We start from the raw sequence: 18,230 nt of genomic DNA, 5'->3' as shown, positions 1-18,230 counted from the left end.
ATTTAGTTTTTAACTAGACTAGTGCAGTAGCTGTTCAGAACATGCATGTTCGGAACGGGCCAATTGTCTTTTGGCGCAAGATATGAGAGTCTCTGGTATCTCTGCTTGCAGCTTTCTTGTGAATCATTCATCCAAACAACTTCCCACTGAGGGTGCTTTCACACCTGCCCGGTTTGGTTCAGTTCAATCGAACTCAAGTTCGTTTGCCCCCTAAGCGCGGTTCTTTTGGGCAGGTATGAACACAACAAACGCACTCAGGTGTGCACCAAAAAAAATGGACCAAGACCTTCTTGAAGAGGTGGTCTTGGTCCGGTTACAAAAGAACTCTGGTGCGGTTCAGTCGTGGTGAGAACGTGTTCTGACCTTGATCCAAACCAACTGCAGTTGCATTACACATTGTTTGGGTTAAACATGAGCATGTTACAGTCCCTTTTCCTCATCTGTTCTTGAAGGCACTGTAGCGAGTGACAAGAGTGAGCTGTACCAAGCATGCCGGGTGGCAGTATGGCAGTTAATAGGGCTCCTATCTAAACTACTGTTTATATAATGCACTACTAATATGTCCCATAGATCACAAGAGTGCCCATTTGATGCTGCACTTCCCTCAGTCCTGAGCAATACACCCTCAAAATGTGAAGTCGATCCAATGAACGATTGTTGAGAAAATGGAAGGACAAACTGGCAGAAGAAGACTTGTTTCATTTTAGTTTGAAAATGAAGTCCTTTTTTCAAAAGTGATTTCAGAAATGGTGGTCGGAGATATACACTTGAATGAATACAGCTTTGTCCAGGATTCGGTGTAGTGCTCTTGAGTCTGTTCTTTCAGTGTGTTTGGTGAAGTTTATACATTCTGTAAACTGAGTCTCCACTGGATTTGTTCCCTCCTTGCTCTCCTCCTTGTCTGTTTTTTCCATCTGTTCTGTTTTTGCCTTTTAACACAACCATGGCTGTGATTAGTTGTGTTAATGTGTTTCTCTTATCAGTGAAAATGCTAAGGCATAATGTATGACACAGGTGTTTTTGAAGGGAATGTATGTAAATAGGGATGTACCACAAGGTGATTGGTCCACCACCTACATGTACATGCAGGTGATTGGCTCTCCCCTGATACCAGTTGGCCATACAAGGAGTGGCAATGGCAGTAATGCATCACTAGCCACACTTGTCTCTGTTTTTCCCAAGTGTTCTGCCTAGTCCCACCCTACTGTGCTGTGTTTGGCTAATACTAACCCTAACCACGTCTGACCTTGACACATTTTTATTCTGTATGCCTTCATACTTGACATCAAATGAACAGATTCATATTGTGTGTGTGTATTATTCAGTCTAGTTTCCCCAATTTTCCAAGCTTGAGAAATAAAACTTGCCCATACTTTGCCACTCAGCCCAGCTTCTTATTTTCATCCTACCTAAATAATTTAATTTTTTGTTCTGCATTCTTACAAAGGTGCACACAGGTCACCGTATGAGGTGGAACATACACTCACATACTGAGTTAGTCACAGAGTGCACCAAGCATGCATTGCTACACCTTGCAAAACCACACTTATCCCAGTGAAATACAAAGTTTTTAGGGAGTCCGGGGGTGTTACAGCCCTCCTTCTTTATCTCTCATTCTAGCCCATCATTTTGTGGTCCCTGCTCTGCTCTACCTTCTCTTCTTCCTCCCTCCTCCAGGCATAATCTGAAGTAGAGTGGAGAGAGGAGGAGGAGAGAGTGATGCAGGCTTTGGGTTGTGTAAGGGGAGCATTCAGTACCTCCTAGTTTAATGCTGCATGCAGCAAATTCCTATGAGAAAACTGCACTGTACCCCTCAGATTCCATTTGAATTTGAACAAATTAATTTCTGCTCATTACTAATATTATTTTGCAACTCTTAAAAACATTCCAGTCTTTTTCTTTCCTGAAAAAAAAACCTGAAACTGTATCATAATTACATCCATGCATGCTGAGTGTAGGGGAAAAAAGCAGATCAGAAGCAATAAAGCCTCCTTAACATTTCATTTCTGGAGTCTCGGTGGCTTCAGTTCAGACACCAGAAGACTTCCAAGTGTTTGAAGCGCCAAGTTGTTCTGCCGGTTATTCCCTCATGATGTGAGTGCAGCATTACCTCGTTCCCTCAGGCACAGTGGGGAGATGCCAGGAGGCACCTAGCCATTTGACAGACTGAGTATTTCATTGCAAAGTTATTTTTACTCCATTGATCAGAGCCTTACAAGAATATTGTTTTGAGCCAGAACAACAAGCTCCCAGGCAATCATAGCCCAGCTTAACACCGTGTCCCTACGGAGCAAACTGGACAGCTGTGTCGGACCTTTTGACAATCACAATATCAGCCTGTGACCCATTTCCGATACACACTTGTATATACACACTCAGAATTCCCTGAGTTAGAGTTAAGGCAGGTGAGGTTTCTCTTTAGGCCTTCAAGCAATATTTCCGTCTCTCTCTCCCTCCCTCTCTCTCGCTGTAATCCCAGTGACAATGCTTTCTACCAGGGTGTCTTTGATATGGAGATTGACAGAGAGCAGGAAAAAACAGAGAATGTCGACCCGGAGACTTTTTTCCAAACTCCAGAACAATGAAGGTGGATTTTGAGGAAAACACGGACAAGAGAAAAAGAGCTACCAAGAATGGGAACTCTTGGTGGGGTGAAACATTATAGACCTTTTATGAGGAGGTTATGCTTTTGTTGTAGACGGTGACAAGAGATTTTCAGAGCAGCAGAGATGGAGACCCTGCCCAGCATGCTAATGGCAGGCTAAAGCTGCGTTCACACATACAGAAACAAAGTGGAAGGTCTCTGGCCTCTCATGAAGCTGTAACTATGTGAGTGTGTTATGCTGAGAACATAATTTCCATACCCTCCTCCGACTGGACAATTGTGTTCTGACATAGCCGCCATACTATACACAAGGAACTTGTTAATTTCTTGTTCTGGAGTTTGTTTTCCGATTACAGATTTTTTTCTAACACAGTGTGCGTTGTTGAAAGTGTTTTTAATAGCTCTTTATAGCTCATTGCATGGCGTCCATTAGTGTAGTTAGATAGACAAAGTCCCTGGGCTGAATTGGGAACATTGTCATTCATCGTCAGCGACTTAAAGGTACCTTGTGAAGTTTTTGTCCACTTGTAGCGCTATAAAGCAATGCTTTACATGTGGGCTCCTGTTTTGTTTATTCCTGTGCACAAGTACAGTATGTGCATGCAAAGGACTATAACACTGAATGCACATCCCTGCTATTGGTTTTATACTATTTTACCGGTCGACAGGTGGAGGTAGTGCTGCAGGAAATACAGCAATGGCAAAGACAGGGTAGGAGAAGACTACTAGCAAATAAAACTGGATGTAAACAATGTTGGTTTGTTACTTTTAAGAAAAGTTGATTTTCCAAACATTTTATGTAGAAGAAAATGAATTTGTTTGTTAGACCTTAATGACTCACACAATGATTTTGGTGAGTAACACTGATTTAAACATAGTTTGTTTTCAGGAAAACTCCCCAGGCTACTGAAGCTCCATCACAGCATCCCTCCACTACTTTTTTTCCTTTTTTTCTCTTTCACTCTTTTATGTGTGACGCTTTAATTTCTCTCTTTTTTTATTGTCTTATGCAGTATGTGGTATGTGTGCGTAATAGTTAGTGTCTGAATGTGTGTGCATGTCTGTCTAAAATGTGGTCAATATGAAGTTGCATAATGTGGTCATCCATCACTAAGCATGTGTATGTATGTATATGCACACCAATGATTATTTGTGTGTATGTGTGTGTGTGTGTGTTTGCCTGCATGTTTGTGTGTGTCCTTCGGGCGGTATTGGCTGATTTGGACCACTGAGAGTTGCCTAGACTTGGATCTGAATCCAAACCTTTTGGCACAACAAACACCACCACTCTCTGTAGGAACAATCCAGCAAATTATGGTTTTATTACCTGCTCTTTGACATGCACACACACATAGACACACACACACAGGCAGATGTACACAGTGCAGTAATTGTTTCATGCGCTGTATGATTATGTGAAAGCTGAGATCCCAATTTGTCTTTTCTTGGAGCTTGCAGAGACTTTACCCTCCCTGAGACCTTGAAAGACTAAATATGTAGCTCCTCAGTGTGGGAGCCCCTGGCTGCCTTTTGTTTTGTTATGTTTTTGACCATAGCATATAGTAATCCATTTAGTGAAGGGTAGATCTGTCTGAGAGCCCAAGGTGACGCCTCACAGTCACTCAAAGCAGCCATGTCCTTAATTATGCATAACTTTAAGCCTTAATAAAAATTTAAATGGGTGAGTTATATAAAAACTCTGTACAGCTTTCATAAACGTGGGAAATTAACTATAGAGGCCCAAACTATTCTTTGTTCCAGGCTGTGAACATGTTTATTTCTACTGTTAAGTTCGACATTTTAACATGGAGGTCTGAGGGGACTGAATCGCTCCTGGAGCCAGCTTCAAGTGGCCATTTGAGAAACTGTCGTTTTTGGCACTTTTGCATTGGCTTCATTTTTCAGCTCTGGAGGTTGCTGCTTGACCAAAATCAACAATGGGTTTATCCAAGTAACAACTATTGGGTGTGTTTAAAAGCCCGATTTATCTTCTTCCTCTGTGCCATGGAGCTCCATTGTTGTTAAAAGCACATTCATGAGCCACGCTGTTGCACTGGCTGATATGTTCCTTTATTACCATGAACACACACATTGTACAGTAGTTTATTTTGACTCAGTCCCACATACACCATCCTGCCGCACCAAATGCTAAATAGAGCACCACATTTGGATTAATCCACTGCTGAAAATAGTCCCCAACAAATGAACTGTTTCCTCCTGTTTGAGTAAGGTTCGCTAAAAACTACACAGCCATTGATGCTTAAATTACTACTAAATTCTTGAAGAAACACAGCTTTGTATATACTGAATTTGTGAACTGTTTTGAAAGATTTTTTTTTTTCCTCAGTCAATCATAATTTATGACCCACAGAATTGAGTGATGATATATTTATTTGCAGAGCCCCTGCCTTCTGCCTGTATTTTGTTCTTATTTTGCTATGTTTGGGAAAACTCTGGGCACATTGTGCAGGTGAGGTCCGGACTTTATAGAAGGGTAGCTGTGGAAATCATGACCAGAGCACCCAAAAAATACAAACGGACAAAGTTCGTTCCAAAACGAGAGTGAATCTGACCTTGGCTTTCATTTTCACTTTGCAGATGTCTACAAACGATAATCTACAATTTCTGCTTTTGCACGTTTCTTATGTGATTTTAAACATCTAATAATTTGATAGTAGTTTTTTTTTTTTTTTTTTTCTTTTGATTGAATTTCAGAGGGGAATTTTCTTGTACAGAAGCTGCTGCTTGTTTATATTTTGCAGGCATGAGTGAAATGAAAATGTGTTGTCTAACATAATGATGCACCACTCATTGTTTGCTCCAGGAATTAATTCTTGTCAGAGTGAAAAAAAGACTGTCAAAACTGTCTTTTGACTATCATGGAAAAATTGCCCGAGGAAATCAAGCATTCTGATAATCTTAATGACAATAAAACAAACTCAGGCATACTCGTATTTGGAAACTGATTAAAATGTCTCAGGAGGATCAATCCAGATGAAGTGCTTCCCATAGACAGCCAGTGCAGTGCTGATCAATTCTGCACAAACTATGTAGTCAAACCAGTGGAGCATATCTGCTGTTTAATATTGCCCACATGTAGCACTAATCCTATGTTGTTCCTGTTTTCACAGCAAATGCCACTAGGCTTTTTTTTTTCATCCGCGACATCACTCTGGGGAAGATAATGGGGGGTTGGGTATTTAATAGAAAATGCCACATCCATGTGATTTTCTGTCTCAGTGAAAGAAGAAGAAAAAAAGGCACTCTACTAAATAATTAAACAGAGACCCATGTCATGTTATTTTGGATGTGTTTGTATCAAGCTGCTTCACTTCGCTGTACTTTTACCCTGAAACTGACAAACCCCAAATGAATGTCAGGATGGGATATGCAGTAGATGGCTGGAAGGGACAAGACTGGCTGTGTGTTTGAAATGTCTCAAGTGTGTGTATTTCTCATCCCATGCATGCGAAAGCAATAAATACAGAGTATGTGATGTCCTGACCATCATTATTGTTCCTTTAAAAGATAATACAACAGATTATTTTGTGTTTTAGAGACACAGCTTAAGAGAGGTGTGCTGCATTCTCAGCATCTCTATAAAGGATCAGCCAAACAAGATTGGAATTCTTTTTCCTGCAAATGACCCAACATCGATTTTGTATTTCAATTTCTCCCTCGTTGCTTGGGAATGTGAGAGATCAAGAGATTTAGAAAGAGGCACATTACATTTATATCTGTAAAGCCAGTCAGCATGGCAAGTGATGTTAATGAAATGTGGGTTTTCTTCAACAACTAATTACATTCTTTTGTGCCAGCACATTTGTATGGAGGTTGGACAGAGTTATCTGCCTTGGCTAAACACACACACAAAGACTCCCAAACACAAATATGCACATGCGCAAACAGAGAGTGGGGCCATTTAACATTCAGAAGACGCTAAATGCCAAGGTTACCACATCGATACACAATTGATTTTTGCACACTCCAGCTTGTGAGTCTGGTCTCACACAGGCACAACATATAGGCAACTCTGCACAGACTGACACCTCACACAGTTCATAAACTTGGACCAAGTTCTCTTTCAATCTCAAATAGAGGAGATTCATTGTGGAATTTAATCAAACTCTGTCCTTGAAATGGGAGAGGGATGAGGAGGGACAGGGTGGATGGGTATGAAAGACTGCAGGACTTCCCCCAGGCACAAGAGCCAAAAAGCTGGAGAGCCCTGGATGAACAGTGTTTGTGCAGGTTTATGGCAGCAGCTTGGAGTGTCGATGCTTTCTGTGTGTGACTCTATTCCAACCCCGGAATCAGTCTCATGCCATAATTTTTACCCAAACCATCAGCAGACATCACCATTATTTCATTGCTCACTCATTTCTTTTTTTTAAGATTTTGGTTGCTGTTGTTGTTGCTACTTTTATCCATTATTCAAATTCATCATTCATCCTTTTTTTTTTCTTTTCTTTTTTTTGGCTGTGTTCTTTCATAGGTTCTCCAATGCCCTCCCCCTCCTGTCCATCACCTGTCATTGACCAATCACATCCACAATCAGCCAGTCCACATGGCAACCTGTTGTTAGGCGACGTGGCTGAGCCAGAGTCAGAGGAAGAGGAGGAGGAGGAGGAGGAAGAAGAGGAAGAGGAGTATGCAGCCAGATTGTACTTACCTGTAACGCATGGTAAATGCACTTCACTTTGCTTCATTAGCAACCTTTGTAGAGAATCTGCAATCTGGACTAGAATTTGACTGATTTATTGGGTGTCTCCCTTTTGTTAAAACAAACAAAGAGATAAATCTGCTACGTGACATTCTTATTGAATCATATAAAAGAAATGGTGAAATAGATATCTAAGAGAGTATAATCTTGAAAGTTCTGTGTGCAAAACCCACATCGGTCAAATCCTAGTCATTTGTAAAAGACTGGATATTATTATCCGTCTGCGTTTGGATATAACTGTCATGTCTAAGTGAGATCAGAGCGATCGGATTTATTTGGAAAGCACATTCTTCTGCACTTCCTCCCCCGTCTTGGGAACTTTTACGTCTCATTCAAAACATCCAGCTGCTGTTTGGCAGCTTGTGTGTTCACATGCTCTGAATATTCAAGTACCTGCTCATATTTTGCCATATTTCTTCTCAGCTAGGCGAATAGTAGAAGAATACAAGTGGTCTTTCGTTGAGTAGGTCACTAATTGATGTGCTGTAAGACAGACATAATCATAGGGGTCTACTGAATTCTTCCCAACTTCCACTCCACTATTTTCAGCCTCCTTAAGTTCCTTTCTGGCTTTTGTCTATCACAGAGTCCACCATATATGAGCTGTTGCTGTTTTTCATGGTGCTTGCTTATGATAAATGCTGAGATCGCTCACAGCTCTTGGCAAGCCACGCGGTATAGAGGTTTGAACTTCTGATGACTTCCAGTGCGCTGCCAATGGTTGTCCTCATGAGATCAGCCAACCATGGTGGGAATCAGACCACTTTCTCCATCTCTGTCATGGTCTCTCCCAGCCATTTATTGCTTGTTTGCTTTCCAACCTTTCTTTCCTTTCATGCCTGCTTCTGTGTCTTATCAATCAAAACCCTGGACTGTTATCTACTTTTGGAGAGCAACCGAGAGATATTAACAGAAAAGAGACCAATTAAGTTTGGGAGTTCAAGGGAAGGTCAGCAATCTGTGAATTAAAACAGGTAAATATAATCGTGACTGTTTGATTTTCAGTATCTGTCTGTTTGTACAGGAAGTGGGTCTAGACAAACTTGTCATTTGTCAAGGCATTTTGGAAGAGAAACTGCTTTTAAAAAATGTTTTGGCTTTCAGAGCCATAGTTAACAGTCTATTACAGCCACCCTAGGAAGTTTTGTTAGTTGCTGAACTATGAATCAAAGTTCTTAAAACACTGTTTTGATGGACTTTCTTAGCTCATGTTTCATATTTGGTACCCTCCAAGCACAAGAGGACCCTTGAGTGACATACGCATACATTGATAGGTTTTTTAAAATGGTGGTTGCCGGTGCTGCACTGGCTCATGTGTTCGACCAGTTAGCCATGTAAACAACAGACAATGCAAAATGCAAAAAAAAACCCTTATATGTTGCACAGAAGTGACATTGCTATATTAATTGCCGGCACCAGCCAGCTTTTGTAACTTAAGCATTCCTATTGGCAGAGAGAATGCAAGCAGCAAAATGCCCTTGAAAGTATGCATGCTGTACTAATGCACTGTTCATATGCATACATTGCTAGAGTAGTGCACCAGGATTTTTATATAACCCTTGTTATTGTGAAGGCTGCAATCACATGACCAATTTTGCTGACATAAGAAAAAAAAGAAGTAGTATAAGAGCCAAAATCTGCATAAGGAGGCAGGTTGAGGTGATGGATGTGTCAAACAAACATAGGACTTTCCCCTAGAACAGTGGTGTTTGTTTCCTGTGTAAAATCAAGTCAACTTAGTTATTTTTAGGTACGTACCTGTCACGTGACATTAAGTATGTAACATTACATTAAGTACATAATGTGACAACACTCAACCATGTTTCTATTCCTAAACCTATCAAAAATAGGAGACAATGCGCTCAACTTACAGAAACAAAAATCTGGGTGCTGAATTCCAAATAAAGTGCTGTTCCTCTCATCTTTTTTTTTAATTTTCCTAAACCTAACCTATTCAACTTTACTTTCCTAAACCTAACCTACATAACTTTATGAAATGTATGTAATGTGATGACACCCAACCATTTTTCTTTTTCTCATCCTAACCTACATAACTTTACTTACCTAAAATTTAGCCTATGTAATGTTAAGTAGTAAATTTACATAACACGCGATGTGACAACACCATTTGTGGTGCACTAATTTATAAGATATCATGTTGTATGTGCATTTCCCGAACTACAGAGGCCACAAATCATTTTGAAGGAGCTAAATGAACACTGATTTTTTTTCACGGCAATTTTACTAATTTCATTTATTTGTATTTAGTAAAAACTTTGATTGTAATTGTATTTATTAGCATGGACGTCGGCTTGGATTTCAGAACTGTCTTAAAATCTAGCCCCAGTTGTTGAAGCTTGGTTGTCATCTGATGGGGCTTGTTTTTATAGTGGTTGTAGATCTGGGAAGGATTGGACAGACGCATCTTGCCAGCATGGTTTTAAGTAGATGTTAAGCATGATAGAATCAAAGTCACATAAAGAAAGAAGTACTTTAGCAAAGGCTCCGCTGTGTTAGACAAATTCAAGTCCTACCGAAAGTATTACAGGCATGTTGAAATTTTGGCTAGATCAATATTTGGGCTAGCTCACTCTATATTAGTGCAGTGTGTAGACCATATTTTGCATTCTCACTTCAACAGTGGACAGACCAAGGTTAGACAGCTGCCATTTTTGATCACAGTCCAACCATAAGAGCTTATTTCACCAGGCCTGCTCCTGGTAGCTCTCCACATGGCAAATGTTACGGGATGCAAGTTGAGGATGAAACCCTAGTCTGTCTGTTTGAACCGCTTGGACCACAGGGGCTGAGTTTGGTTCAAATCAGAGTGCTGATCTGAGACCTGTTTGCCTGTGGTGGTTGACAAGCACCAGATGCAGAGTCGTGTTGGCTGGCCAATGACCCTAGATCAGCGTTCTTACAGTCAGGAGTTTGATAGGAAACAGACTTTGATGGTTTGAAGAAAGGAACTAAGACAACCACAATTAGAGTCAGACTACATCAGGAGAGGGGGCATGAAAGGGAGAAATGGAGTGGGAGGAGATTTCGAAGGAAGGAGAGTGAGAAAAAGAAAGACAGCTGCATGGAGTGATGGAAATAGAGAGACAGACAGACGTCTCCTCATATATACATTGCCATCTAAACATAATCAGAAACAGCTTTCAAAGAAGGTCTTGAAATGGCTAAAAGGTTGTGCATGTGTGAGTGTTTGTGGATATGCGTGTGGTCCTCTTTTCCCAAAGTACTCCCAGCCTGACCTAACCAACCAATGTTCAGCCAAACATCTAAAATATCACTCTCACCACTTCCTGCACTTTTTGGACACGCTTTTTTTCTTTATTTTCTCATATCACTTTGTATCCTTTCCTCCAGTTCTCTTTTCTTTGCTCCAGTGATTTTGCGGGAAGTCGAGCACTGAAGAAAAGTAAACGAGAGGCCTTTAGCTTATATTTTCTTGCACATAAAGACCTACACACAAATGCAGAAACCAATATTTTTTTTTTGAACTCCTTGTTTACAGGAGGACGGAAGCTGAGCAAGGGAGAAAAAAACAGAGAATGTGAGAACGAGGGAGAGAATCCAGGCTTTTCTTTTTCCCTTCTTCCCTCAGAACACATATTTTTATTGGCTGTTTACTGGGACAAGCCAGTGCCGTATGAAGCCTCACAGACAGTAGGAAATAGTACTTTTTTCAGTTCATAAATGCAGTTCCTGAAAGTCTGCCTCACTGTACTACATGGAAAAAGGGTATCAGGCTCGAAGCCACAGAACATAAAACCCAAAGAGGCATTCCACAGCAGGCTCATTCATACAAACTAGTGTGACAGTGATGCACAGGCAACATTTATGGCTGATAGAAGACATAGTTTACAAACCTAAATTGTGCTGGAACATCGAGTTTAGTTTTTTTTTTTACTCCATGGGCCCTATTTTTCAGGACAACGCATAGCAGATGTTATAGGTTGGTAATGCTGCACCAGGTGCACAGTATTGCACCTTGCCTGTGCCTCGGTGTTTCTGTGAATCTGGCTGCCCTGACCGCAGAGAGAGGGAACTGTTGTAAGTCAGGAACAAACGGCACAGTGTAATTTTGATGTCAAGAATGACCAGGATTCGCTTGTGCCACCCGCCTGCACCAGGTCAGAGGCTGATGGTGAAAGGCACAACCATGCGTGACATTGATTGCAGGAGCAGGTTGACACTAAAAATCACATAAATCAAGTGGAGTGGTTTTGTTTGCAGAAGTGAGGAGGCACGTCAAAACCTACCTCAAAAAATAAATAAAGTCGATCTCATAGCTCTAGAGATATTTCTCCACTTTTCATGACTTCAGTACTGTCCTTTCCATAGACTGTATAAAATAATGACATCACCCACTGGTTTCTGAACTCCCATTTCAAAGCCAAGTTCAGCATTTTGGCCTTCACCATCTTGTTTTTTTTTTTTTTTTGGTTTTTTTTTTGGGTGAGAGGTTGAAGACTCATAGACTATAGCGACGCCTGCCTCACAGAGCAGCCCAGTCTTTAAATATACATAACTTCTGGAGCCAGCCCCAAGTGGTCATTAGAGGAACTGCAGTTTTTGGCACTTCCATGTAGGCTTTATATTTTTTAATGCTGGTGGTTGGAGCTTGATCCTTTTGAATCATAATCCAAAAAACACTGGATTGGTGTGCAGCAGCGTCATGTGTTTTTCTGTGCTCATTGGTGGACTGGTTGGCTGAGACGACACATTTTAAACCACAATAGAAAACAGTATAGTAGGTTTATTACTATTGTTGTAGAAGCTGCAAACAAAGAACACAATGCACTTTAATTCTGTGTTAATAATGTTGATGAGAGATAATTGCAGTAAATACTTTATAGATTCATAGTACTGTATGAACAGAATCACAGTATAATATGAAGTTGTTGGCAGGGATGTGCACATTTTGAGGGCCAATGCTAACGCTGTATTGTCCCCATGTCTCCTTCTGATGTTGACACAATATATAAAATATGCTCAAGGACACTTTTGATGATACACGTAAAATAACAATGTCCAATTTAATTGATGTGATAAAAATTCACCTCTTGTCCATAAATTTGCAGCTACTTTCCAAAATGAACTGAAGATATGGCGACAAACACGCTTTAATGGAGATAAAATATAAAAGAACTGGATGTTAAATATTACAGATAACAATTCACCTGTTGGCTGACTGCTGCTTTGAAACCAGGTTTCCACTTCCCTTTGCTGATTCCCTCAGATCTTTCTCCCTCTGTCTCTGTCACCTCTCTGAGGAGGCCATTGTCACTGTAATGTGAAGTACTAAACATGAACATTATATAATTGACAAAACTGCCGACTTGCTGCCAGGCAAATATCAAATAACATAGGTATAGCTTAAACTGAGGGTATCATAGTGCTTCACTTTAGAAGAAAAGCGGTAGAAACTGACGACAATTTCTTACCCACTCAGAAATATTTTCCTCATAAACTATGAGGCCATGTGTAATTGTTATGTAAGGCACTATCAATACCAGCCTGCAGTGCATCTCAAATATTCTTTTAAGGGCAGATGGTGTTGAGTTTCAGGAGAGGCTGAAACTCCCTTCAGTGAGTTTATGATGTGTAAAAACAATTAGGGCTACATCTAAAAACATCTGTTGAGTATTTGCTTTTAATTACATATTTTAAAAGGTTGCCATAGTCATATGGGGGTATACATGTGCAACACTCCCACTACTTTAAATACTACAGAAGGTCAATTACTGTTTGATTCTGGTAGCGTGTCAGAAGATTTAAATAATTAATGAAAGCACCCACGGCGTCGTGTATCAAAACTAGAAACTGCAGATGTAACGCACATACAGCATTCCTGCTACTGATAGCTAGCTCTGTTTAACTAAAAAGAATTTTTCATGGGCTTACAACAGGTATTAGTGTCCTTATTTAATCACAGTGATAGCAAGCACAGAGGAGTGTTCTTGCCTCCACAATTTGCATGCATAGCAACTTTCTTCCCAGCTCCCCCTCCTCCTTTGCACCTTAAGCACCCTGACGTTAACTTTTTAAGGTGCTCTTCAAGGGACATGCCACACAGGTGGACTACTTGCATTAGAAATCCAAAAAACATGCAAAAGTGAGCAGGTGTGATCACAAGCTTCTCTACAACCAGAAGCAGGCGGCCACACAGTTTAGATGCTTAGTTGCCTTACATTATTGTCTTAACAACAGCATTTTATTTGCGGTAATAGCATAACAGCAGCTCCAGCCACTTTAGCCACTACTGTAGTTGTGCATGTCCCTAGTTGCTGCTTTATATAATTACCATAAAGCTTACATGTCGACAGTACAAAATACACCATTGCTTTACTCCAGCTATTGGCAATAGTGGCTCAAATAATAGCCTTTATTTAACTCAACTACAGAAAGAAAAGGAACCACAGGTGTTTCACATTAAAAAGCCTCCCAGCAGCTCAAAGGACATAATCTAATCCCTTTCCTCGTATGCCTTTAATGTAAGACACTGGGAACAGGAAGATTTAAGGATGGTAAATTAGCAACAATTGGGGAGGAAAAACAGCAAAGGAGAGGTGGCTGAGAATAATAAATGGCTGAGAACAGTATTTTTAAAAGAAAAACTGAACCGCAGACTGACGAGTGTCATATGACTCTGTTGTACTCATGAATTTGATTGATTGTTGTAGAAATGCAGGTTATGCCAACTTAACCATCTGAGTGGTAAATGGACCTGCACTTGTGTAGTGTCCTTCTAGTTGTCCGACCACTCAAAGTCCTTTTTACAGTACGAGTCACACTCACCCATTCACACACATGTATACACTGATGGCCGAGGCTACCATGCAAGGTGCCACCTGCTACTCAGTTCTTAGCACACACTGCTGGAACAGCAACTGGGAGCATCGACATGCGGACTAGAAAACCCGGGGATCAAACCGCCAGTCTTCAAATTAGCCATGAGCCATTATTTGAATGTCAATTTGAATTTGCAGTACTTACAAACACATGCATGTAGCTGAATCTAAGTGAATGCAATTCATTCATCAGAAATTAAGAAACCATTTTGTGTGTTTTTCTTGTTAAGTTGTAGCTGCACATCTGGTTATTGGGTGAAACCTTGTAATCATATTAAAGCTGCAGGTGTGCATCATTACACATGGAAATTTCCCCAGGAAATATAAGTAAATTAATTCACCTTAAATATCTGCACTTTATGAGTAAGTGTATTTAAGTGAATGCTTTTGGAAAATGTAATTTATTTTTCATATATTTATTCAAAATACATATTAAAGGTAGTTGTGATGTGATGTCTCATGATAATCACAAACCAGAGCTCATAGATTTACCTTCTTTTAATGTACCACCACAGGCAGTGAGAGAATACAGTATGGTTGCTTGCTGTATATTAAAGCTGGTGTTGAAACTGACGCCTCCCTTTAAGATTATAAAAGAGAGATATGCAGATGAAGGTGTTTGCTGCTCTTTGAATTAAGAGCGTAGTATGACAGTGTTGCATCTGTCTATGTATGTCTCCATGCAGTGGGAAGCAAAATGCTGCCTGACAACAGTGGAGTCTTAGCCGGGGTGTTTATCGCCATCCCTGTCATTCACACGCATACACATGCACTCACCCACCCGCACAGCTTTCTTCTTCTTTGTTTACAAAAGCAGGCTGAACAGCGAACCTTTTCTTTTTTCCTCCCTCAAAGTGTAACACAGGGTGGGACACAGACACTGTATTATTTTATTCACACTGCTGCCTCAGGCTAAGGCTTCCTCTTGCATTCTTCTTGTATTCAACAACACCGCTGTGTTGGTCTGAGGGACAAAAGATATATTCACTTTGGCAGAAAAAATCCAAGATGGATCATAAACAAACCTGTGAATTTATTGTTGGTAGTGACAGAACGTTACTGAAGCTCATACAGAACCAGAGAAGCAGACTTACTCAACTGTCTGTCAGTCGCTCAGAGTGAAAATAGTTAATTGTCTCATTATGTACCACAAAATCATAAATGGACAATAGGCTCTTTCTTGTCGTCCGTGATGCTCAAAACAATATGAGTAAGGTCGAGGTCACATTCTGCCACGGGCCTTCTGTTCTGATTTACTGTGGCTTATTATAATTAACATTTAATCACCATTTGCAAGTATAACTCATCTGATTTCAGGTTACCTGGTATGTGTTTGGCCGTATGTTGTGTTTTAATGAAATAAAGTTTCAAAGGCACTGAGTGTTACTTTTAGAAGGGTCATCTTAACAATGTGGAGAAGTCTTAGAAAGAGTAATTAGCAATCAAACCAAAGTTTTTCCATTTAAAAGCAGGGTGTTGGTCATATGATGGTTTTTGTTCTGATCAAAATATCACGTTGGATTCAGTTCAGGTTAACTTTTACGATAGATAAACAGTGTAATATTGATTAACTTTCTAATAAATACAGTAAGTATTCAGACAAACTGTGCCAGATCTCTTTTCCAATAAAAAGCCTGTACAAGCTCCGTAAATTGTTTTAACCCAGCAGTGGCATTTGTTTCCGAGACAAGTGAACAAAGACGGTGTAATAGCTCACCCCCCCTTCAACTCCCCCTGAGAGTGAAAAGACGCCAAAAACCCTCCACCGTCCAGCCTTTAGATGCCTCAGAGACGCCAAGGCTATCAGCTCCAGCGGAAAAAGCAACAGAAAACAGACAAGTTTCTTTGCAAACAGGGGGATGACGCCAAGGCTTATTGACAGCGTCTATACTGAAAGCAAAAGGGAGGTCAGACCGAGGCGGAGAGAGAAACACGAATAACACTTAGTGCTTTTTACTTTGGGACCAAGTAGGCAATTCTCCTCAACACCAGAACTAATCAATGAAGCATTGAATGAGAGAGAGGAACGAGGAAGGGAGAGGGAGGGAGAGATACATATTTCTCCTCAACACCAGACCTGATCAATGATGGCCATGGGTGGAATGGATGGAGAGAAGAAAGAAAGTAAAAAAGGATCCTTCTTGACATGAGAAAGAATCGATGACATTTAGATAGAGGATAGAGGCAGAGAGTGGGGTCAAACTGCAGAGAAGATATTTGAAAGAAAATTGTTAGAGAAGAGAAAACGAGAGGAGAGTCAATCATTGATCAGGCTAATGAACCTCAGGCTAGTGGCTGGTGGCTGGTATTTAAGCCTCAAACACACACACATGCAAAAAGGGACAGACACACACAGCTCACGTCTGAGGCTGATTGCAGAATGGAGTCACTTAAGTAAATCAAAATGTTGTATCCGACTCCATACAAGGAGACAGAGAGACGGAGAGAGAGGCAGACAGGGAGATAGAGTGGAAGGGAGTCGGGCGTGTGTGCGTTTTGTGCGTATGTGTGTGACAGCCAGTGCACCGTCCTGGCTATGAAATGAGGCACAGATGGAAGAATATTTTTGAAATGATATACCTCAACCCTTTTGTCAGAGTAAAACCCACTTTTTATTTTACGTGTGAGTTAAAGTTCTTCATATTGGTTTTGATTTGTCGTTACTCTTGGTGCTAAGCTCTCATTGTTTTTCGGCTTAGAACTGCTCTCAGAGATTTGCAGGGCTTAGTGGTGAATCATGGGTCATTTTCCAAGCCCTGGGTATTTGCTTGGTCACATGTACATAGTGTAGAACTGACATCCCAAATGATTTTTGAATGTGGTGATAATTTATGATATGAGCAAATAGGGCCGGGCTGAGCTCCACACAGTGTGGACAGTAACTTAAACTTAAGGGCAGAACTCACAGCAACGGGATTGAAACCAACTTTAGGGTATATGTAACTGGAGTCACAGGTGTCAATTATCCATAGATGCAACAAAAGGGAGACAGTATGAACGATTTATCAAACACATGTTGAACAAGCAGAACACAGACTTGCAGGAATGTGACTTCTTTGGCTGTTTCAAACAGTGTGAACTTCACTGCCCTCATACTTCTATTTGTTATGTTGGCATAGATACAGCCAATACATTGCAGTACAGGGCAGAGTGAAATGTTTGACACAACAACAAAGAGGTGACTGTTGAGGAGGTCATAATATTGTGCCTTTAACTGAAGGCAGCTTTGAAGACAGCAGTGGTTTTGTGCAGCCATTATATAGCCTACATCCTGACATGTGGATGGGGAATTTTATTCACTACTCTGTATATTACCAATTCATTCCATTCCGCCATTATTTAAAGTTCCTCAACGTCTCCTACGATCATGCCTTGCTTGAACGCTACACTGCCGCCACAATCTCCAGTGGTAGTGCTTCGTTTTGTCTGTATATGTAAGCTTTCGGAAAACGTGCTCAAATATGGACGGAATGAATGCAAAGTAAGGACAAAAAGCCCTTTCCCTCTCTGTCTCTGTCTCCATATCTAACCTTGATCATAAATGAGCCCTAAATACACACCCAGTTTGTTTTACACAGCCACAGAGCTTGTTATGCTAAAGTGCTAAGAGTGAACTAGCATTATCCTCCAAAGCAGAAGAAAACTATTGACAAAAACGTTAGCACTACCAAGTTTTTTAGTTATCTCAAAAACTAAGAAGCACGGATTAAGACGGTCTGCAAAATGTGCCGCCAGTTGGTGCCAGCCAGAGTTATGGATATAACTAAGGTTCTATTATTTTTGGATGGCCAGCAGTTCCATAGCCTGAGAGGGTACCATCCCATCGACCAAACTATTATGTTGTCGCTATAAGGCAAGCTAACGTGTGATTTTGTTAAGGCAAATAAAGCATGTTTGCAAAGTTAAATGTTTACATTAAGGTGTTATTCAAAATGTATCCTAAAACAAACCATTTTGCACAGTCAATGTTTATCTTGTTCTATTTTATGTTTATAAACTGTATTCTACATTTCAACTAATGAACCTAGTGGTTTCTCTAGGC

At 40.5% G+C, this 18,230-nt stretch overlaps 1 protein-coding gene across 10 annotated transcripts in view; it reads left to right on the top strand.

Annotated features, from left to right (window-relative positions):
• Positions 1-18,230, top strand: part of tenm3 (teneurin transmembrane protein 3) — a 567,981-nt gene that overhangs the window by 364,798 nt on the left and 184,953 nt on the right. For 6 of the 10 annotated variants that reach the window (XM_078166323.1, XM_078166324.1, XM_078166322.1 and 3 more), the window contains one exon: positions 7,101-7,289. The exons of the other annotated variants lie outside the window; for them this stretch is intronic. In XM_078166323.1, the coding sequence (XP_078022449.1) occupies positions 7,101-7,289 (189 nt within the window). The remainder of the gene's footprint in view (positions 1-7,100; positions 7,290-18,230) is intronic. 10 annotated transcript variants of the gene reach the window in all.

The sequence above is a fragment of the Epinephelus lanceolatus genome, chromosome 3, assembly GCF_041903045.1.
Source record: "Epinephelus lanceolatus isolate andai-2023 chromosome 3, ASM4190304v1, whole genome shotgun sequence".
NCBI lineage: Eukaryota > Metazoa > Chordata > Actinopteri > Perciformes > Serranidae > Epinephelus > Epinephelus lanceolatus.
This window is presented reverse-complemented; position numbering and strand designations above follow the sequence as displayed.